Raw genomic sequence first — 22593 nt, 5'->3', positions numbered from 1 at the left:
TTTTAAATTTATGTCTTTGTAGATGTAACTAAAGTCTTTAAAAATCTAGTCTGGGAGGATTGTGACCAATACCGGAAAAGGAATATTTAAAAGTTGGGAAAAATGTTCTTTCCAGGAGAGTTGAAAGGCAGACAATGTTTATGAAATGTGGGGAGGAAAATGCCAAGGGAAGTAGAGAGGCTCAGCCAGTTTTACTGAGCATTCAGGAGCTCTCTGGGATCCACAGCGCTTATGACTTAGCAGCTGAAGGGATTAAAAGCTTTTGAAAAGGCTGATCTTTTAGAAAGAACTGGCAGGCAGAGAAATAACCCAGGGCAGCACCTGACATATACTAATGTCGAAGAAGCTTGCTGGGGAAGGCAAGATACTATCCAAAAGACTCATCAGAAGAAAACAGGACCCAGCAGGGCAGGTGTGGGAAGCCAGACAAGCCCACCTGTTCTTCCTAATATCAGAAATGTGAGAACAGGGACAATCACCTCCAAGCCCTGAACATCTCCGTTCTTACTGCAGACATTTGGGGAGGACTTGGAAGGCAGCTCTCTCTCACATAGTTCCTTAAGCTGAAGACATTGTATCTCATGCCTGATGTCTGCAGAGCAGTCTGTGGTAAATACCATCCAGAACTCCGAATCAGTAGGGTTCCTACAGAGAGAAACCACATTTCTGGTGAAATCAGGAGACACACTGCATGGGACAGCAACAGGGAGCAGTTACTGCGGATACCAACACACACGATGGTGGACAGAACCAAGCCACTTCCTCCTTTCTTTCCTCTAGCAAGTAAACGATGGTATAAGATCCTCTGCGGGGCAGGTGGGAAAAGAACCATCTCTTTAATGCTGCCAACAACCCAAGGCAAGTGTCAGCATCGCCAATTCTCAGATGAGCCTGGCTGCTGGCAGGAAGTCGGGAGAGGCACATGCCTATCTCTCTTTGAACTAGCCAGGGAGGAATTAGAGGCGGCAACCTCAGAACTCATCAAACTGAGCCTTGCTCTCCCCGGTGCAGGCTCCTAAGTAACCAGAGCAGTCACACAGCACAGAGCAGATGGAGAGGCCATGCAGGCTTCCTGGAAGTTTCCATCCTCGGGGCTGCTGGTTCCCTGAGTTCTGCGTGACCTTTTAACTCATGCAGGGACTATGTTGATGCTGCACTCAGAATCTCTAGGGTATCAGAGGCTATAAGAGAAGCTATAGTCAGACATACCCACAGAGGCGCTTGGCCAGCGTCACCCTGAGAGAAGACTGCTCTGAATTCTTAGTTTCCTACTCCAACAGCTGTACTGATGGGTCACTGAGATTCTGCTTAGCCAAAGAATGGGTAAGCAAACACACAGGGTTGCACTGATTTAAAACAAGCATCAAATGACACCATTTACACCCACTGCTGTGGCTCCTCTTCCTGTTTCCAACCTGACTTCTCTATTCTGGAGCAGGCTCAGTAATGCGGCCTAAGGCCCTAGAGTCCCATACCCCACTACAGAAACCGCAGCCTGGCTCTGACACGCCTAATACATCATTCTGTTTCGACACGAAGCCGCTAAGTACCTGGGGAGAACCCAGAAGCCAGTGCCTCAGCTCATTACCAAGTGCACCCACACGAGAACGGAGTTTACCCTGAGAATTGGTGAGTTTCCACCCAACAGATCCACAGTAAACTGACATCTCATGCCGGCCTGAGGGCAGCTTACAGCAAGATTGTATTAACCTCCAAAGTCTACTTTAGGCGCACCTTCGCCGAGTCTGCCTAGGCATTGACTCTGTAGATACAGGTCAAATCTGCCTCCTTCCCCAGAACAAGAGGAAAACATCAAGGCAAGCAAGACATACATGTGATTTCATGGGCTCACATGTATTCTGGGATCTAAGTTGCTAGGAAAGCCCATGGAACAGGACTGCATGTGTGTTGTGTGAGGTTCTAAACACACAGATCAGGGCAGAAATAGGCATTTTCTTAACTCCTATACTGGAAAGGATGCTATGTTGGTTTTGTATTTCAATTTATCCTCTTACCGTCCCAATGGAAAAATCGACAGATGTGGAGCCCCAGAGTTCAGCTGTGGAAGTCTGAGGCTGCTCAGCTGGAAAGCCAAGGGGTAGGTTTGATCCACAAGTATCTTTGCTGCCCCAAACTCATGCTTTTAGATAACTCAAAATCTCGTATGTCAAAGAACCCCCAAATGTTTGCATAAGGAGCCCACAGGACAGACATGTCTCTTGATGTCTCCTGGCAAGGACCTTCTTCACCTGAATGATGGTTTATGAGGTGCCCTGTAGAGGACACCAAAGTCATCTACTAATGATATCTAAGACGCTGCACAGTCTCTTACCCCGTGAGGCCTGTTCAAACACATCTAGGAAGTGCAGATTTGAAGGAATCCATTGAAACTCTAATAGAGACTGTGCCCTCTGGAGCTGGTACCAGGTTCACGTCCTCCACTAGGCAGATGGTAGCTTGAAGCTCATTAGTATTGGCCTCTTCCTCAGAATTCCAGCTTGTAAAACTGGAACCTCAAACTCCAGAACTCTGACTGCTGGCCAGAAGAATGGGATCCGAGTCAGATGTCTGGGCCAGAGTGGAGACGTGACAATCTGAACTGTTGCACAGTTCAGTTACTGTTGAAGAGGAGGCTCCTTCCAGTGAAGACCAAAGACCACCACTGTCCTCACCACTGAAGTAAGCCTGTCAATCACCCAGATAGGGAAACACTCCTCAGGAAAACCTACCCAAATACGGAGGTTAGCATATGGCCCCTGGGCCACATGCTGCCATCCTTTCTTAAGAGGGCTTCTTTGTAGTAAACCTTTCCTGTCCTCCACAGTACACTGTGGGTCTCACCTGAGTAAGGAGACAAGGGTAAGTTACTGAGGAAAAGATATTGAGGATACAGATACTAAGCTTCTGTGTCATTTCTATGACCTGAAGTTTCCAGAAAGAGAACTTATCGCCTACCTGGAACATTCTACAGATGGATTGACCAAAAGGACTTCAACAATGCTAAGATGTAACAGTGTTGCTGATTCTGTCTCTATACATGACCTAACACTCTATTAGACTCATCTTTTCGAGACGTATGAAGCCAAAAGTTAGAAATGTCATCATTATATTACCTATGTGAGGCTTTAGCAGGCTTCGCTCTAACCTGACGTTCGTTCCTACAATGTATCATAAAATGTCTTGATTTACGACTTCTTTGTTCTCTTGCTACAAAAATATCACAAAACTCTTATGCTGGAACATAAAATTTGGGGTAAACTAAATCTGTGTTCTGGAACCATAGTCATTCATATTTGGCTCCAGAAAAAAATTAATTCCTATCCCTTCAAGGTGAGAGCTGGGATTTTTATGCCACAGCCGTGGAAGCCTGTTAGTGAGCACACACTTTACAGTCATGAGGAGCCTTACAGTCTGTTCCTACTTGTGTTTGAGATCTCCCATAATAAAACCAAGGGAACAACAGACCTGGGCCCTGCCACTGCAGTGGGACACGGATTCCTGGACCACAGGGCCCTGCCACTGCAGTGGGACACGGATTCCTGGACCACAGGGCCCTGCCACTGCAGTGGGACACGGATTCCTGGACCACAGGGCCCTGCCACTGCAGACGTCACACCCACCCTCAGACAGGGTGACAACCATCACCACTTTCACCACAGGACATGGGCTGAGTTCTAGCAGCGCAATCGGCATGAGAACTCAGGTCCTCTCTAAAACTTCTTTTTCCACTAGAAGCTTCCTCTCCCTAGTGTTTCATAGCAGCTGCTCACAGAGAAACCAAGGCACAACGTGGTCATGCAATCCCTGTAGACGTCTGAGGACTAAATGCAGACCAGGTCACCAAGACACAGGCAGGCCTTGCTCTGTTGGTGGGAAGGAAGGCTGCTCTTGCCATGCTTTCAGGACATATACTCCTGGACGAGGGGTCAGCCAGCAGCCTGGGGCCACAGTGGAAAACAGGGAATGGCTGCAAGCTTCCCCTCCAATTCCTGGTTGAGCAGGGCCTTGGGGCTGTGGCCTTCCATCTTTCCAATACCACCAGTCATTGAGGCTCGAAAGAGCCCCAAGTTCCCCACACTTGAGAGCTTGTTGTCACACACTCTGCCCACCCCACACTTGACCACTGACCCTCGGGGTGGAAGTGGCTCCTTGTCACTTATCCATGTCTGCATCTCCAGACTTCAGCCAGAGTCTTTCATCTTCTCTCCCAGAGAGGTTCTCTCCAACAGTCTCCAAATATCCCATAACACCCGTGCTTTGTGCTGTCAGCGAGTCATTAGCCACCACTGATAACAGGAAAGCCCTTCCCTCCTTGCAGGTCTCTCTGTAATCAGCAGTGACAGAGCCAAGAGACACCGTGAAACACTTACCAGGGATCTGACTTCTAAAGAGGCAGCTCCATCAGGCACCAGAACCTGGGAAGCCTCGGCTGGAAAGCAATGAGACTCGGGCCAATTTGCATTTAAAACTCAGTTGGAATGCCAAGAGCCTGCATCCATCAGCTAAGAACAAAAGCTAGTCTGGCCTTTTACCACTAGGAATTAGGGTGTGTTGCCACTTGCAAATATAGCATCCAGCAGGAAAAGCTAACCAGCCAGAAGGCCTGTGTGGTCCAGTGAGAACTCTCACTTTGCTCAAAAGAGATCAGTTAGCACTCAGACTTCCTCCTCAGCCTTACAAAAATCTGGTCAAGATGCACCATGTTCCCACTAGTGCAGAACAGTAGCAAGCTAATGGGGAGGTGGAAACAACCCCAGGGGAAGGGAAGTAGAGAAAGGGACACAGAACAAGACAAACATCCAGTTTAAGACTATTATCTCCTTTATTCAAAAAATAAATATTTCACTTTGAATCAACATATTTCAAATCCCATCAAGCACAGAGCAGAAATGCTGTCCCCTTAGGAAGTAGTGAGCAGGAGCAGGAGAGCATGTTGCAGGGATGGTAGGGAGGTGGCACTGATTCCAACCAACAGCCTCACCCAGAGAGTCCTCGGCTCCCCAGGAGCAGTTATGCATCGATTTCAGAAGAAAAAGAAACACACGCACGCGCACACACACACACACACACACGCACGCACACACGCACTCACACACACTCTGCTTTGAAGTCTGAAAGGCACATGAAGTGGACCATCAGGTGTATGGCACATTCACTGATAAAATATTCCCTATTCCCTCCCCCAAACAAGTAGAGAAATTTTAGTCAAGTCAAAGAGCAGAGAAGACAGGGCCCTCCTGCTGGGAGCTTGGCGCTGTAGACACGTCTGCAGAGGAGAGCTGGAACGGAGGGGCTCACTCGGTAACTGCGGGGCGCGTGGCCACATACACGAACACCACAATCAGGAGCACCACCACAGCCAGGGTGGGCAGCACCACTGTGGTGATCTGCTGCCGGGCCTCCTGCATGGCCTGCTTCCGCTCCTTCTTGTCCTTGGATGTCTCCTTCTTTGGCTTTCCCTTGAGCTGACGCATCTTTGCTAGAGGATGCTGGGAAGATGCGTCCAGAGAGTTCTGGAAGAAAGGGCTGCAATCCTCTGTCCCGGGCCGGGAGCCTCTGCAAGGAGAACAACTGTGATGAGGGAGGAGTGGAACAAAGGGAATAAAAGAAACCTAGAGCCGGGGAGAGGACTCAGTGGGTAAATGATGACACCACATACATGAGGACTTATGTTCAGAACCCCAATACCCTCGTTATGCCAGGAATGGCTCCACCTGCCAGTGACCCCAACACTGGGGAACAGAAACAGGCAGCATAGTCAAAACAAAGAGTATGCAGATTTACAACTTGTAAGTCGGGGGGCAAGAACAGGTCATGACAAGGTCTGGGCCAAAGACAACTTCATCCAAAACCTCCTGAGCACCTCCAAGTGCTGGGTACCCTCCAGAGCTGAGCTAGAAGTGGAGGCTGCTCTGTCTTCCGGAGACCACGCTACTTAGTGCAGGGTGTGTTGCGGAGAGTGGAGTCTGCTCAGATCCACAGTGTCCATGGTCTCACCATCCCTCAACCAGCGTCTGTCTTATGTTAGATTCTAAGGCTCATGGAGATACTCAGGTGATTGGAAAACAAGTAAGACCCTCAAATAACTATAGTACAGTTTTTCTACAGAACTCAGATTCCTAGTTTTAAGCAACAGAAATATACTGTGGCTGATTTGAATTGAGAATTTCACTCAAAACTTTTGGCACCTCATAGATTCCTCAAAAAGCAAGACGGCCAACTCAGAAAATGGGCAGCATAAGGGATGCCATGATGCCATAATCCAAGCCCAGATCCAGTTCCCAATGCACAGGTGCCACAGTCTATGTCTTCTTCATACGGTAGTGCTACCGCCATGCTAGGAACACATGCAATGCTGACCTCATTGCCAGGCCCAGCTCTACACTGCACAGACCAGGATCAAGCTCAACATGTCCACAGTTCGCATTCCCACTCTCACATCAGGCAGAGCAACCTCGGACACAGGGACGAGTCAGGGTTAGATTCAAGGCAGGGATATAACACCCATGACGATGGTCACGACAACATCCACGGGACCCACAGCAGGTGAGGAAGGGCTATGCTCCAGGGCTCCTCTGACAAGGACTTTTATGCCAGAGACCATGCACTCACTATTGGCTGGGGCTGTGGGTGGCTTGTCAATGTCTTAATGAGCAAAAAGACATTCACATCCAAGTGACCCTGCTGGGTGGCAGAGAGTAAGTAAGTTCCGAGTCAGGTCTTGATACCTCCCCTTTTCATTGTAAGGGAACCTAATCTCTAACTGCTCCTGTTCCCATCCAACACCTGAAAGTGTGCTCCACCCCATCTTACGGGTAGGACGATGAGAATTGCTGTGCTCAGATGATGTAACATCAGCCCCAGCTAAGTAAGAAAGTTTGCCCCTCGCTTTCCAACACCTCCATAACACATCTAGGAATCGTGGGTACTAGCAATAGCCACCAAGTGCTTCCCCAGTGGCCCAGATATCACAGGTCCCTATCCAGCCTATGGTGCTGCTGAGAGGGGCTGAACCCTTGAGGGGCGGGGCCTAGGTCAGAGGCAAGCCCCTCCTCTCCCTCTCATGTTGCTGTCAATCAAAAGATGACCAGTATTACTATCACAGGATCCTACCATGTTATGCTCTACCCACCAAGGGAAATCTAATTGAAACTTCAAACTGTGAGTCAAAACAAGCCCCTTCTCTTCATGGGTTAACTGTGTATGGCATCCATTACAGGACGTTCTGCAATAGTGACTGCCCAGCACTGTGATGCTTTGAAGTACAGAAAGTCCAGGCAACAACTTCCATTAGACTTTGTGACACCGTGTTAAAGTTTCAAGAACAGTTGTTGGGCCTCTTCCCCAGGTCCTGACACCTCTCAACAATGAGATCCAGAGGGATGGCACTGGCTGCATGAGACATTCCACACACCTGCACTTGACTCAGGCAGAGGATTGACGCAGCCCAGACTTGGTGACACCCATCGTCCTCTCCAAGCCTAGGGTAACCCTGTAGGTTCCTACCCCAGACTGTCCTGTCCCTACTCTCCCTGATCCAGTAGGTCCCCAAGAATGTGATATTTCCACCGCCATGGTTGCTACTCACCACCAGCCAATCCCATTGGACCATAACAACCCTCTTCCTTCCCTTCCAGAAGTTTCCTATTCCTGAAACCCACTGCTGAGCTGTTAAGCCTATTATCACCTGCCTTCTATCTCAGGGACTTTTAATTCCTATTGACTCACCCTGCAACAGTCCCATCCTTCCCGTGCGTAAGTGTTCTGGTGCTTACCTTTTGGCTCAAGACCTCCACCTCATAAATGAGGCGGTTATTCCAGTTCACCCAGTGGTTAACAGCCCACACAATCTCCTGTCTAACGTCCATCCTGCCACCTCCCACTTTGCTGCCCTGGACCTGAAAGAAGCCTTCTTTACTGTCCCTTTACACCCTGACGCATACTTCCTCTTTGCCTTCACGTGGGAGGACCCTGACTCCCGGTCCTCCAGACAAATTGCAAGGACTGTTCTCCCTCAGGGTTTTCAGGACAGCCCCCATTTCTTTGGCCAAGCCCTGGCTCAGGATCTATTGACCTTTGACCCCGGTCCTAGCATACTCCTCCAAAAGGTTGGTGATCTCCTTCTCTGCAGTCCCACATTGTCTCTGTCCCAACAGGCCACCTCTGTGCTCCTGAACTTCCTCAGATCCCTGGGATATCGAGTCTCACCAGCTAAGGCTCAGCTGTGCTCTCCCACGGTGGTATATTTGGGTGTTCAACTCAGCCCGGGGTCTAAGACCCTCACCTCTGAGAGGGTCCAGGCTCTGTGGGATTTACAACCCCCAACCACAGGGGCTCAAATCCTCTCATTTTGGGTCCTTCTAGGGTTCTTCCATCATTGGATCTCTAACTTTGCCATCACAGCCAAGCCTCTGTACCAGACAGCCAGAGAGACCCACACAGGACCTCTCACCCACCCGGCCATTGTCCGCCGCCACTTCTCTCCACTGCGGGATGCCCTTCTAACAGCTCCTGCTCTTGCTCTTCCAGACCCCACAAAGCCTTACCTTCTCTATACAGATGAGAGGTCAGGAGTGGCCACAGGAGTTCTAACCCAACAGGCTGGGCCTGCGAATCAGGCTGTCGTCTTTTTATTCAAACAGCTGGACCTCACCGTCTGTGGATGGCAGTCGTGCCTGAGAGCCCTGGCAGCAGCAGCTGAACTTTCCCGGGAGACTCCCAAGTTCACCCTGTTCAGGCGAATCACGGTATATTCCACCCACCACCTCTCAGACCTTCTGAGACACTCCCCTCTCTCTCCTTGGGCCTTCACGAGTCTAAGTCTCTCACTTACTGTTTCTAGAAACCCCCCAAATTACCTTGGCCTCCAGTCCTCCCCTAAACCCTGCAACCCTCCTTCCTGTCGGCCCCACCCCATACCTCCTTCCTCTCACTCCTGCCCAGAGGCTGTTGAGGTCTTACGTTCACCTTGGCCTGGTCTCCTAGACCAACCACTTACAAACCTCCAACTCACCATGTTTGTTGATGGAAGTTCTCTTACAGACAGATCAGGAAACCGCCAGGCAGCGTATGCAGAGGTCACTCCCACTAAAACAGTTGAAATGACCTGCCTGCCAACGGGAGCTTCTTTACAAAAGGCACCTGAGCACTACAGCTAGCCAAAGGTCAAAGGGCTAACATCTATACTGACTCTAAATGTGACTTTTTAATAGCCCATATCTACTTTGTCCTCTTGAAGGAAAGGGCCTTTCTCACTACCAAGGGTACTCCCATAGTTAAAGGACCCCTTAAAGCCAAGCTCTTGGGAGTCCTCCAGCTCCCTGCAGAAGTGGCCATAATCCACTACCGGGGACACCAGTCCTCCAAGGACCCAGTGGCCTTAGGCAATGCCAAGGCTGACTCAGTAGTCCAGGGTCTGACCTTCAGACCCCTGGATCAAGAGAACATATTTTGTTTCTGACTCCCTCCTTCCAGCCCTGTCATCAACCAGGAGACCGGGCGAACTCATAAGAAAATGGGCCACACCAAGGATGGATGGTTCTTCTCACGTAACCGTCTCACCCTCCCTCAAGACCAGGCAGTGTCCACCATTTCAGACATCCACCAGACCTTCCACATAGGCCCCAGAGCTTCGTTCCATTTCTTAGGGCCCCTCTCTGACCCCACCCATCTCCGAGATCGTATTTCCCAGGTTCACTCCTCCTGCTGTGGGTAAAGGGAAGTGGCAGGGCTCAGGAAAGCCAAGGTCATTGTTGAGAAGACAACTAAGACAGACCGAAGTTGCACGCACTAGTCACTGCACCATGTCTGTTGTGGAGGATTTCAGTGGGGGATGAGATGGGTTGAGATGTTATTGATGTCCCAAACTTGTTCTCACTTGTCTAAGTAACAGTGCGCTTTGGAATGTAACTGAGTATGCTGATTCCTTCCTGGAGAGAATTTGGCCGTGAAAAACAAACCGGCTGAACACACTCAGCGCACGGCTGATGCCCATGTGGCAGGGACGCCTTCATCATCTCCTGAACCGTAAAGAGAGAGAGCAAATTTCGAAAAGCGAAGTGCAGACTTGAAGTTCGGCTAGAGGACTCTGACTGAAAGGGGTATCTGGTTTTATCTTAATAACGAGGGTAAGCAGGGGGTGTTTGGGGCCTAGCAGAATGGAAGAAAATCCTCTTCCTAAAGATGGGAATGGAAGGAACAGAAATGAGAACATTTTTCAAGGAAGAGAGGAAAAGCAGAGTAAAGAGCACAGGAAAGAAGATAATGAAGAGGGGCAGGATCATGGGTCTACCCTGGGGACACAGCGAGTCAGGGCTACACTGCAGGAGACACAGAGGGTCAGGTCTACACTGCAGGACACAGAGGGTCAGGTCTACACTGCAGGAGACACAGAGGGTCAGGTCTACACGGCAGGAGACACGGGAGGGCCAGGTCTACACTGCAGGAGACACAGAGGGCCAGGTCTACACTGCAGGAGACACGGGAGGGTCAGGTCTACACTGCAGGAGACACAGAGGGTCAGGTCTACACTGCAGGAGACACGTGAGGGTCAGGTCTACACTGCAGGAGGCACAGAGGGTCAGGTCTACACTGCAGGAGACACAGAAGGTTAGGTCTACACTGCAGGAGACACGGTAAGGTCAGGTCTACACTGCAGGAGACACGGTAGGGTCAGGTCTACACTGCAGGAGACACGGGAGGGTCAGGTCTACACTGCAGGAGACACAGTAAGGTCAGGTCTACACTGCAGGAGACACAGAAGGTCAGGTCTACACTGCAGGAGACACAGAGGGTCAGGTCTACACTGCAGGAGACACAGAAGGTTAGGTCTACACTGCAGGAGACACGGTAAGGTCAGGTCTACACTGCAGGAGACACGGTAGGGTCAGGTCTACACTGCAGGAGACACGGGAGGGTCAGGTCTACACTGCAGGAGACACAGAAGGTCAGGTCTACACTGCAGGAGACACAGAAGATCAGGTCTACACTGCAGGAGACACAGAGGGTCAGGTCTACACTGCAGGAGACACAGAGGGTCAGGTCTACACTGCAGGAGACACAGAGGGCCAGGTCTACACTGCAGGAGACACAGAGGGTCAGGTCTACACGGCAGGAGACACGGGAGGGCCAGGTCTACACTGCAGGAGACACAGAGGGCCAGGTCTACACTGCAGGAGACACGAGAGGGTCAGGTCTACACTGCAGGAGACACAGAGAGTCAGGTCTACACTGCAGGAGACACGTGAGGGTCAGGTCTACACTGCAGGAGGTACAGAGGGTCAAGTCTACACTGCAGGAGACACGTGAGGGTCAGGTCTACACTGCAGGAGACACGGGAGGGTCAGGTCTACACTGCAGGAGACACAGGAGGGTCAGGTCTACACTGCAGGAGACACAGTAAGGTCAGGTCTACACTGCAGGAGACACAGAAGGTCAGGTCTGCACTGCAGGAGACACAGAAGGTCAGGTCTACACTGCAGGAGACACAGAGGGCCAGGTCTACACTGCAGGAGACACAGAGGGTTAGGTCTACACTGCAGGAGACACGGTAAGGTCAGGTCTACACTGCAGGAGACACGGTAAGGTCAGGTCTACACTGCAGGAGACACGGGAGGGTCAGGTCTACACTGCAGGAAACACAGAGGGTCAGGTCTACACTGCAGGAGACACAGAGGGTCAGGTCTACACTTCAGGAGACACAGAGAGTCAGGTCTACACTTCAGGAGAAACAGAGGGTCAGGTCTACACTGCAGGAGACACGGTAAGGTCAGGTCTACACTGCAGGAGACACGGGAGGGTCAGTCTACACTGCAGGAGACACGGGAGGGTCAGGTCTACACTGCAGGAGACACGGTAAGGTCAGGTCTACACTGAAGGAGACACGGGAGGGTCAGGTCTACACTGCAGGAGACACAGAGGGTTATGTCTACACTGCAGGAGACACAGAGGGTCAGGTCTACACTGTAGGAGACACGGTAAGGTCAGGTCTACACTGCAGGAGACACAGAGGGTCAGGTCTGATGGAAGAGTTAATTTCATTGGTTAAATAAAGAAACTGCCTTAGCCCTTTAATAGGACAGAAAATTAGGTAGGCGGAGTAGACAGAACAGAATGCTGGGAGAAAGAAGCCCAGTCAGGGAGTCGCCATGATTCTCCCACTCCAGACAGACTCAGGTTAAGATCTTTCCTGGTAAGCCAGCTCGTGGTGCTACACAGAATATTAGAAATGGGTTAGATCAATATGTAAGAGCTAGTCAATAAGAGGCTGGAACTAATGGGCTAGGCAGTGTTCAAAAGAATACAGTTTCCGTGTAATTATTTCAGGGCATAAGCTAGCCATGCCGGCGGCCGGGTGCCGGGGACGCAGCCCCGCTGCTCTTATTACAACAGAGTGGTGCCCAACATGGGGCTCGAACCCACGACCCTGAGATTAAGAGTCTCATGCTCTAAAACTGCGCCCATGTTCCCAAATATTGTTTTTTTTTTCTTTTTTTTTTTAGGATTTATTTTTTTTCCAGAAAATATATTTATTTATTTTATTTATTTTATTCTTTTTTAATTAATATTTCCACCTGCTCCCCGTTTCCCATTTCCCTCCCCTCCTCCCAAATATTGCCCCCTCCCCCCCTCCCCTCCCCCTATCCCCACTCCTCTTCTCCACGCCCCACACCATTCCCCCTCCCTTTCGATACTGAAGAGCAGTCCAAATTCTCTGCCCTGTGAGAAGACGAAGGTCTTCTATCTATGTCCAAATATTGTTTATAAATGTTCTTTTACATTTAAAGGGGGATATGATATAGATATGAATAATTTGCATTGGTGTGGATTTGAAGGTCAATTTTGTTATATGCATATTTCTAATCTTGATTAAGGTATTGTGATTGTATAGTTCATTTAAAAATGTAATGTATATAGGTTGTTAATAGATAATCATCGATAATTGTCAAGCTTTTAGTCATGTTAGATTTTCTAGATGTGCATAGATATATTTCAGCTAGATAGGCATTCTTCATATCTTTCAAAGACTGCAGAATATGGCATTTAATGTTTTAATAACTTAGGGCTTTTCATGATAATGAGACACGTCTGCTCCTGGCAGCACCAATCTACTTCAAGAGGAAGATGGGCACCGAAGAGGCTCCTTAAGGAGTTTGATAGCCATTTGGGCAAGAAACTGCTCTTGCCTGGACTGTTGCATAAACTGGACACAGAGAACCCGCAGAAAGAGGACTGCTGAACTTGCCTAAAGGTGAGATGGTCTTTCGGGGTTCCTGATCATAAAAGAGTCTGCGAGACATTCTGCAGGACACAGCAGAAAGTGACTGAACTGTCTTTGGAATTTCCTGCCTGATGAAAATGTCTGTTGGATACTATGGGCCTAAAGGCTGAAGATGGATGCCTCAACAGTACAAAAGAACTTTGGGTGACTGTCCAGGCAGTGAGATGTCTCTTTCATTTCTAGAGTTTTGGATTTCTTGTTTACTTAGGTAATATTATATCCTCTGGAGTCTTTGATGGAGTTGAAGAATGGATGGATAGTTATAGTTTTCCTTAGTTATGATAAAAGATAGATAGAAATATTGTAACTGTAATTCTTGCTTGACAACTGTTTTGTTATATGTAATCTTACTATGTTAAAGTGAAAGCCTTTCTTTTTTGTTTAAACAGAAAATGGGAAATGATGGAAGAGTTAATTTCATTGGTTAAATAAAGAAACTGCCTTAGCCCTTTAATAGGACAGAAAATTAGGTAGGCGGAGTAGACAGAACAGAATGCTGGGAGAAAGAAACCGAGTCAGGGAGTCGCCATGATTCTCCCACTCCAGACAGACGCAGGTTAAGATCTTTCCTGGTAAGCCAACTCGTTGTGCTACACAGAATATTAGAAATGGGTTAGATCAATATGTAAGAGCTAGTCAATAAGAGGCTGGAACTAATGGGCTAGGCAGTGTTCAAAAGAATACAGTTTCCGTGTAATTATTTCGGGGCATAAGCTAGCCATGCGGGCGGCCAGGTGCCGGGGACGCAGCCCCGCTGCTCTTATTACAACACAGGTCTACACTGCAGGAGACACGGGAGGGTCAGGTCTACACTGCAGGAGACACGGTAAGGTCAGATCTACACTGCAGGAGACACAGAGGGTTAGGTCTACACTGCAGGAGACACGGTAAGGTCAGGTCTACACTGCAGGAGACACGGTAAGGTCAGGTCTACACTGCAGGAGACACGGGAGGGTCAGGTCTACACTGCAGGAGACACAGAGGGTCAGGTCTACACTGCAGGAGACACGAGAGGGTCAGGTCTACACTGCAGGAGACACAGAGAGTCAGGTCTACACTGCAGGAGACACGTGAGGGTCAGGTCTACACTGCAGGAGGTACAGAGGGTCAAGTCTACACTGCAGGAGACACGTGAGGGTCAGGTCTACACTGCAGGAGACACGGGAGGGTCAGGTCTACACTGCAGGAGACACAGAGGGTTAGGTCTACACTGCAGGAGACACAGAGGGTCAGGTCTACACTGCAGGAGACACAGAGGGTCAGGTCTACACTTCAGGAGATACAGAGGGTCAGGTCTACACTGCAGGAGACACGGTAAGGTCAGGTCTACACTGCAGGAGACACAGAGGGTCAGGTCTACACTGCAGGAGACACGGGAGGGTCAGGTCTACACTGCAGGAGACACGGTAAGGTCAGGTCTACACTGAAGGAGACACGGGAGGGTCAGGTCTACACTGCAGGAGACACAGAGGGTTAGGTCTACACTGCAGGAGACACGGTAAGGTCAGGTCTACACTGTAGGAGACACGGTAAGGTCAGGTCTACACTGCAGGAGACACAGAGGGTCAGGTCTACACTGCAGGAGACACAGAGGGTCAGGTCTACACTGCAGGAGACACAGAGGGTCAGGTCTACACTGCAGGAGACACGGGAGGGTCAGGTCTACACTGCAGGAGACACAGAGGGTCAGGTCTGATGGAAGAGTTAATTTCATTGGTTAAATAAAGAAACTGCCTTAGCCCTTTAATAGGACAGAAAATTAGGTAGGCGGAGTAGACAGAACAGAATGCTGGGAGAAAGAAGCCCAGTCAGGGAGTCGCCATGATTCTCCCACTCCAGACAGACTCAGGTTAAGATCTTTCCTGGTAAGCCAGCTCGTGGTGCTACACAGAATATTAGAAATGGGTTAGATCAATATGTAAGAGCTAGTCAATAAGAGGCTGGAACTAATGGGCTAGGCAGTGTTCAAAAGAATACAGTTTCCGTGTAATTATTTCGGGGCATAAGCTAGCCATGCGGGCGGCCGGGTGCCGGGGATGCAGCCCCGCTGCTCTTATTACAACACAGGTCTACACTGCAGGAGACACGGGAGGGTCAGGTCTACACTGCAGGAGACACGGTAAGGTCAGATCTACACTGCAGGAGACACAGAGGGTTAGGTCTACACTGCAGGAGACACAGTAAGGTCAGGTCTACACTGCAGGAGACACAGTAAGGTCAGGTCTACACTGCAGGAGACACGGTAAGGTCAGGTCTACACTGCAGGAGACACAGAGGGCCAGGTCTACACTGCAGGAGACACATAGGGTTAGGTCTACACTGCAGGAGACACGGTAAGGTCAGGTCTACACTGCAGGAGAAACGGGAGTGTCAGGTCTACACTGCAGGAGACACGGGAGGGTCAGGTCTACACTGCAGGAGACACAGAGGGTCAGGTCTACACTGCAGGAGACACAGAAGGTCAGGTCTACACTGCAGGAGACACAGAAGGTCAGGTCTACACTGCAGGAGACATGGGAGGGCCAGGTCTACACTGCAGGAGACACAGAGGGCCAGGTCTACACTGCAGGAGACATGGTAAGGTCAGGTCTACACTGCAGGAGACACGGGAGGGTCAGGTCTACACTGCAGGAGACACGGGAGGGTCAGGTCTACACTGCAGGAGACACGGTAAGGTCAGGTCTACACTGCAGGAGACACAGAGGGCCAGGTCTACACTGCAGGAGACACAGAGGGTCAGGTCTACACTGCAGGAGACACGGTAAGGTCAGGTCTACACTGCAGGAGACACAGAGGGCCAGGTCTACACTGCAGGAGACATAGAGGGTCAGGTCTACACTGCAGGAGACACGGGAGGGTCAGGTCTACACTGCAGAAGACACGGAGGGTCAGGTCTACACTGCAGGAGACACAGAGGGTCAGGTCTACACCGCAGGAGACACGGTAAGGTCAGGTCTACACTGCAGGAGACACAGATGGTCAGGTCTACACTGCAGGAGACACGGGCAGAGTGGTTCTGTCAGGAGGAGACATGGGGGCTGTCCATACTGAAAAAGACAGGAGGGATGGTTCTTCCTGCCTAGAGGGAGGCTCCCGTGTCTCCTCCAGTATAGACCTGGCCTTCCTTTGTTCCAGGGCAGACCCTTGATCCTGGAAAGAAATGTTTTTGGCTTTGTTTTGTTTTGTTTGGAAGTAAATAGGACAAGTTAGCTGCAGTTAGGAGGCAGGTCTAAGGAAAGGAGGCTTGAAATGATATGGGATTCCTCTCTGTATGCTGGGGACCCCAAGTGCTAGCCTGAGGGACTGAATCGGGTGATCTCCTGGCCAGGGCTGCACCTTGTGACACTGCAGGACTCTGCAAATGAGTAGTTTTCTTCCTGCAGAAGCTGAGCAATTGGCCTGCAGTTCTGGAATCTGAGATCAGGAGGAGCCACTGGTCAAGCTCTGCATGTGAAGTGAGAAGGAACTACAGAAGCTATTCAGTGTCCCGAGACAAAAGCAGGGGAGCCAAGACACAGTGGGAATTAGGAACAGAAAGGCAGCTTCAACCTCTGGGAGGACCCAACTGTCACAGCGCCTCTGTCCTGAGGTTACTGGCATCTGTTTTGGTGGTAATAAACGCCTTCACCTTGACGTGACTCTGATGTTCTGCCCTGATTTAAATATTCCCCCAGAGCCCCCAGCTTACCCAAAGAGGGAGTAGCACAACCCACTGCCAACCCACGAGGTTTGCCCACAAGCCTGCACAGGCACCACCCTGTGGGCACACGCCACACACCTTTCTGCCCTTAGCTCTCTTTAGGGCCTTGTCATTTCTGAAGGTGTCCCCCGACAGCTCAGGCCTGCCGTCACCGACACTCTTACTAGTTGCACCCGCAATAGAGTTCCCTACACACAGGCAGTTACATTCCTTAATCAACGTTTTTTTCCAGTAAGAGATCACAATGCACATACCTGACGTACCCAGTAAGACGAAAGTTGATGCTACCAGTTGGTCACCTGCAGTCTCTGGCTCCCTTCACCAAGGAAACGGAAACATCACAAACACTGAGTTCTCCCTGATTCTAATGGGACTTCATAGGCTATGTCCCACACCCACCAACGGAAGCCCATGGCAACTGGCCAACCCTGGAGCCTTCTAAGAGGCCAGTGGGAGTAGCCTGGAGGTAGGGGTATATGCAGGAGATGAGGAACTGCTACGGTTATGGTTTTACTCAGTTATAACTATCTAGTCTCCCATACGTGTGCACATTGATGGGTACATATATATGTTGTATGTTCTACAATGACTTCTTTCCCCCACTTCAGAGATCATAATGTACATGACACTGAATCCCAGTAGGGAAACTGTGGTGATATTTTGTTTGTGCTTTAACAAATAAAGCTTGCCTGAAGATCAGAGTGCAGAGCTAGACACACTAGTTAGTCATAAAGGCCAGCCAGTGGTGGTACACACCTTTAATCCCAGCACTTGGGAGACAGAGGCAGGTGGATTGCTGTGAGTTCAAGGCCACTCTGGGCTACAGGAAATTTAATCAGCCTAAAAAAGAAACAGGGTAAAGCGGTGGTGGCTCACACCTTTAATCCCAGCACTAGGAAGGTGGAGATGGGAAGGGATATGGCTGGGCAGAGAGAGGAGTATGTGGTGGGAGGAGACAGCTCAGGATTCAGTCTGAGGTTTCATAGAGAAGGCATTCAGTCTGAGTACTTTTAGGGACAGGATCACCCCTTTGGTCTGAGGATTCAGTAGACATAAGAACTAGTGGCTGGCTGCTCTGCTTCTCTGATCTTTCAGCTTTTACCCCTATATCTGACTCCAGATTTTTATTAAGACCAATTAAATTTGCACTACACCATGCTACAGGAAACAGCTGGAAATAAGAGCCTGGTTGAGATCAGGGCTGAGCCTCAGTTCTGCCGCATGCATGGAGTCACAAGAACTCAGGCAAGACACTAAATTTTTCACAACCTGATTATCCTCTGTTGATTGGGTATGAAGGCTGCTTTGTAGAGTTCCTGAAACACTAGAACCAACCTACTACTAGACGTGTCCAGGGTACTCAATGGGCCAAAGCGGAGCCCAGTGAACAGAGAGGCTGTCCTTGACCCAAGGCTGGACACTCAGAAGATTGTTACCCAGAGAACTGTCCTTGACCCGAGGCTGGACACTCGGAAGATTGTTACCCAGAGAGGCTGTCCTTGTGCCTGAGTTGAACACTGTTGTTTTTTAATTGACTGTATAACCTATGGGAAACAGAATCCTCAGTGCTTTCTTTCCCCTATTTAAAAGTCAGCTGCTGGGCAGATGTGCTCAAAGGCTGGTTCCTGCCTTCAAGAGCAGGCTCTGCAGAACAAAGGTTACTCCCAGCTCCCTTCAACCCAGACCGACTAAACCCTTTGCCGAATACTGAAGCCTGAGCATTTAAAACCCTGCTGAGGAACTGGAGCACAGCTCCACAGTCAAAGTGAGCCGGGCGGTGGTGGCGCACGCCTTTAATCCCAGCACTCGGGAAGCAGAGGCAGGCGGATCTCTGGGAGTTCGAGACCAGCCTGGTCTACAAGAGCTAGTTCCAGGACAGGCTCCAAAACCACAGAGAAACCCTGTCTCAAAAAACCAAAAATAAATAAAATAAATAAATAAAAGCCCTGCTGAGGGACTGGAGCACAGCTCCACAGTCAAAGTGAGCAATGCTCTTGCAAAGAACCTGAGTTCCATTTACAGCACCCACGGGGCAGCTCCAATGCCCGCGACTCCTTCTGTAGGGAATCTGATGCCCTCTTCTGACCTCCAAAGACACACCCATACACACCTGCTCACACCCATACAGAGACACATTCACATAATTTATAAAACCTTAAATGTGACAGATCTCCAAAATGAGCCATGTTGCTTAATACCATATTTTGGTAGATTAGTGCCAAAAATTGCATGTTGAAATGATAATATTTTGGATACCGGGGCTTAGACAAAGTTAACTTCACCTGTTCCCTGTCTTAATTTGGCTCCTAGGAGCATTTTCATTCCCTCAGTAGCTTGCACAACACTTGTTGTAGACACTGCTGAGCTCAAACAGTGCTATAAGGAGCCTTAGGCTCTGCCCTCCTGGAAATGTCAGCAACACGGGCTTCACTCACCACAGTGACAGCTCCCCAGGGTTTTCACAGCCCAGTGCCATTGGCTCTCCCAGGCCTCCTAAAGCGGCCCGACCACGGCCACCAACACACTAGACACCTGTACTCACAATTAATCCTCGTACATCCCCTTGGAAACCCATGGCCACCAACACACTGGGCACCTATACTCACAATTAATCCTGTACTTCCCCATGGGCACCTATGACCGCTGTCACACTGGGCACCTATACTCACAATCAATCCCGTAGTTCCCCTTGGGCACCCATGGCCGCCTACACACTGGGCACCTATACTCACAGTCAATCCCGTACTTCCCCTTGAGCACCATCTTCTGAGCACTGTCAGCTGCCACAGCCCCTCCCACCCTTGGTCGGCTCGCTCATAACCTTCCTGACACTCACCAGGCAGAAGAAATGCCTCCTTGTCTGTGACCTCATGACTCAGTTTGTGCCTTTATGACAGCCCTAGCTGGTGGCCGCTGCCTCACTGGCTGGGCCTCTGCCGCTCGCTCCCCACTTCTCAGATGGCAAATGAACCCCCTGGGTTGTCGGGAAACGCTGAGAGTAACAGGCACTTAGCAGAAATGTGCTGGATGGGGGACGAAGGCCGAACTGAGGCAGTTCTTCAGCAAACCGTCAGAATGGGAAGACACAGGTAGGAACTATGGAACACTTTGAGCCCTAGCTTCACACTGACCATGGCCCCTAGATGGTCACCACTTCTACTATTCTACATGATGGAAGAAATTCAGATCAGCACAATGAACTTTCCAAGTTTAAAGACTGAGGAAACAGCACAAGGTCAAGTCCGGCGAAAATCCACAATAATCATGCATGAAACATTTAATGAGCAATAACTGACTAAGATCTGAACTCAGGACAGACTGAAAGCAGCTCACCCTCTTTGTTACTCCAAGGGGCCACCAGTCACCCACAACTGAGAACAGTAACTGCTGCTTCCCAGGCACGCCCTCCCCAATAGCACTCTACAAACATGCAGACAGGAAGCTGACTGGGAGCTGCAGGCCCCGGGTCCCAAACAGGCACAGCTGTGTGTCCAGCCCAGCTCCTTACGGTCCAGGTGCTGCTCCATGCAGCTGCTCCAAGATGGCCAGCAGCATCCTCTCCACAAGCCTCTGGACCACCTGTCCTGTTCATCGGCTCTACAATCTGAGGCCACAGGAAGAACATAAGGCCTGCAGGCTGTCTCACTTGCTACAGACAGAGTCCATCTCAAGGCAGGCTTGTGCTGATGTCAAGAGCACCAGGCCAGAAAGCTCTCTGCAAACTCCAGTTTCTAAAGAGACGTCACTTACGTCATTGTGAGCCCTAGACTCCTGCTGGTGCCTAGGCTGCAGCGCCAGGTAAAAAGCCAGGCTGCACCCTGTCAGAGTGAGTATGAAGGCTAGGCGGCTCCAAACCCCTGTGGGTCAGTGTAGCTTTCTCTGCCCACCGAGCACTACACTGACAAGGGCCAACAGCACAGAGACAGCCCAGAATTGGAGTTGTGCTCACCAATCACAGCTTGATCTGGCCTGGAGTCCATGGTAAGAAGCTGAGGACTATAGCAACTATATCTGACCACTCAACACATGGAGAGTCCAGGAACCAGGTCCCGGGCAGATGGCTGGCCTGTTCTCAGTGAAGGTCTCATTTCTCAATACCAAAGAAGGTAGTTTATGGAGCCGCCTAAGACCTGCATGGCCTTTTTCTCCTACTGTGTACTGGGATCCCTTCACTCCACCCTTCCACAGAGTAGGAGCAAGGGGCAGGCAGGTTGCTAGGGAGACTGAGAAAGAGACTCCCGCTGAGCTCCTGCGGCTAACCTAAGTGCTTTCCTGGGAACACACAAGAACAAACAGTGAGGGCCATGCAGGAGCCTGCTCCTCCGTCCCCTACGGCTAATAGGCCAGAGGTGTGTGCACACATGTGTGTGTGTGTGTGTGTGTGTGTGGTGTAGGGGATCAGGACTACACACAGAAGCACACCTCACAGTGAGGGCAGAAGGATCAAGAAAACATAAAATTTGACAACACCAGAAACGGTCATGCCTAAAGAGAAGTCCCAGGACACAGGAGAATCTGGGGGCTGCTGAACAGAAGCAGCGTGGGCATCCAGGATTCTCAGTGCCTTGGGCAAGTTACATGTCTTAGAAACTGGGGTTTGCAAAGTGCTTTCCCGTGCACTATCCCTCTATCCTCACAGCCACTCTGTGTGGTATTTGCAATAAGACAACACACACACACACAGCAATCGGGGACACGGCAGGGTCTCAGCCCAGTAATTCTAGGGATGGCGACTCTGGCCGAACACTTAGCCTCTTAGACCTTCAATTATTTCACTGCAAATCAGAGATAAAAGTACCTCTCATTCAAATATTTCTTGACTCGGACGATGGCAAGGAGCCAGCTACGAACCACGCGGGCAGAAATGTCGCCCTCGGTAGCAAAGTGCTCTTCCTTCACGGGGTGTGAGAAGACAGACGCCCAGCCTCCAGGAAGCTGCTAGCTTTCTGTTAGTGGTGGCAGAGCGATTCAGAAGAAGTGAGCCTGGACCAGAGCCTGGAAGAAGGTAAGGAACAGCCCGTCAAGATCTCTGGGATGACCTACCAGATGGGCAGCAGAGCAGAGTCAGTCTCTCTGGTGGGCATGTCGGGCACACCATAGCATGACAGAGCGACCAACAAGGCTGCAGAGGGCAGGAGAGTATCATGGGGAACGATCAGAAAGTGGGAGCAGGCCAAGGGCACATGAGGCCCCAAGAGCCATCTGCTAACATTTTGTAATAAGGACTCTATAGAAAAACTCACTAGAGGCAAAGACTGAAACAAGGGACTCAGGCGAAACTAACAATCCCTTCATGCATGGTATGGGGACTTGGTCCAGAGCGAGGGCAGACGTGGTCACATGCTGGGTGCACTTAGAGAGGCCAACAGATTGGGAGAGCGACATGAGAAAGAAATAGACCAAATTTCTCTGGTCTGAGCCACAGAGCTCGGTAGGGAAGACACAGGAGGTGTGGGGGATACAGAGAAATAGGAGCCTGGACGTGTGAGTCAACGTTGAGATCCTGACAGACCACATCAAGACCCTGAGTAGGCAGCTGGACAGGACCCAACCTTCGGTTCAAGGAGCTGGTCTGGATTCAGGAGATAATGGGAGATAAAATGTGGTCACAGAA

The 22593-nt window shown here is 50.2% G+C and overlaps 1 protein-coding gene across 6 annotated transcripts in view; it reads right to left on the bottom strand.

Annotated features, from left to right (window-relative positions):
• Positions 1-4798: 4798 nt before the first annotated feature.
• Smco4 (single-pass membrane protein with coiled-coil domains 4) overlaps positions 4799-22593 on the bottom strand; it is a 58906-nt gene continuing 41111 nt past the window's right edge. For 2 of the 6 annotated variants that reach the window (XM_057767938.1, XM_057767939.1), the window contains exons 3-4: positions 21778-21974; positions 4799-5556 (exon numbers count right to left, since the gene is read on the bottom strand). In XM_057767938.1, coding sequence (XP_057623921.1) covers positions 5295-5474 — 180 coding nt within the window. In that variant the 5' untranslated portion in view covers positions 5475-5556; positions 21778-21974 and the 3' untranslated portion in view covers positions 4799-5294. Of the gene's footprint in view, positions 5557-8546; positions 8701-20928; positions 20979-21777; positions 21975-22593 lie in introns of those variants that run through there. The other 4 variants (XM_057767935.1, XM_057767936.1, XM_057767941.1 and 1 more) reach the window with 3 other exon arrangements.

This window comes from Chionomys nivalis, chromosome 4 (assembly GCF_950005125.1).
Source record: "Chionomys nivalis chromosome 4, mChiNiv1.1, whole genome shotgun sequence".
NCBI classification, from domain to species: Eukaryota; Metazoa; Chordata; class Mammalia; order Rodentia; family Cricetidae; genus Chionomys; species Chionomys nivalis.
Note: the sequence above shows the minus strand (reverse complement) of the source record. Positions and strands in the feature narration are given on the sequence as shown.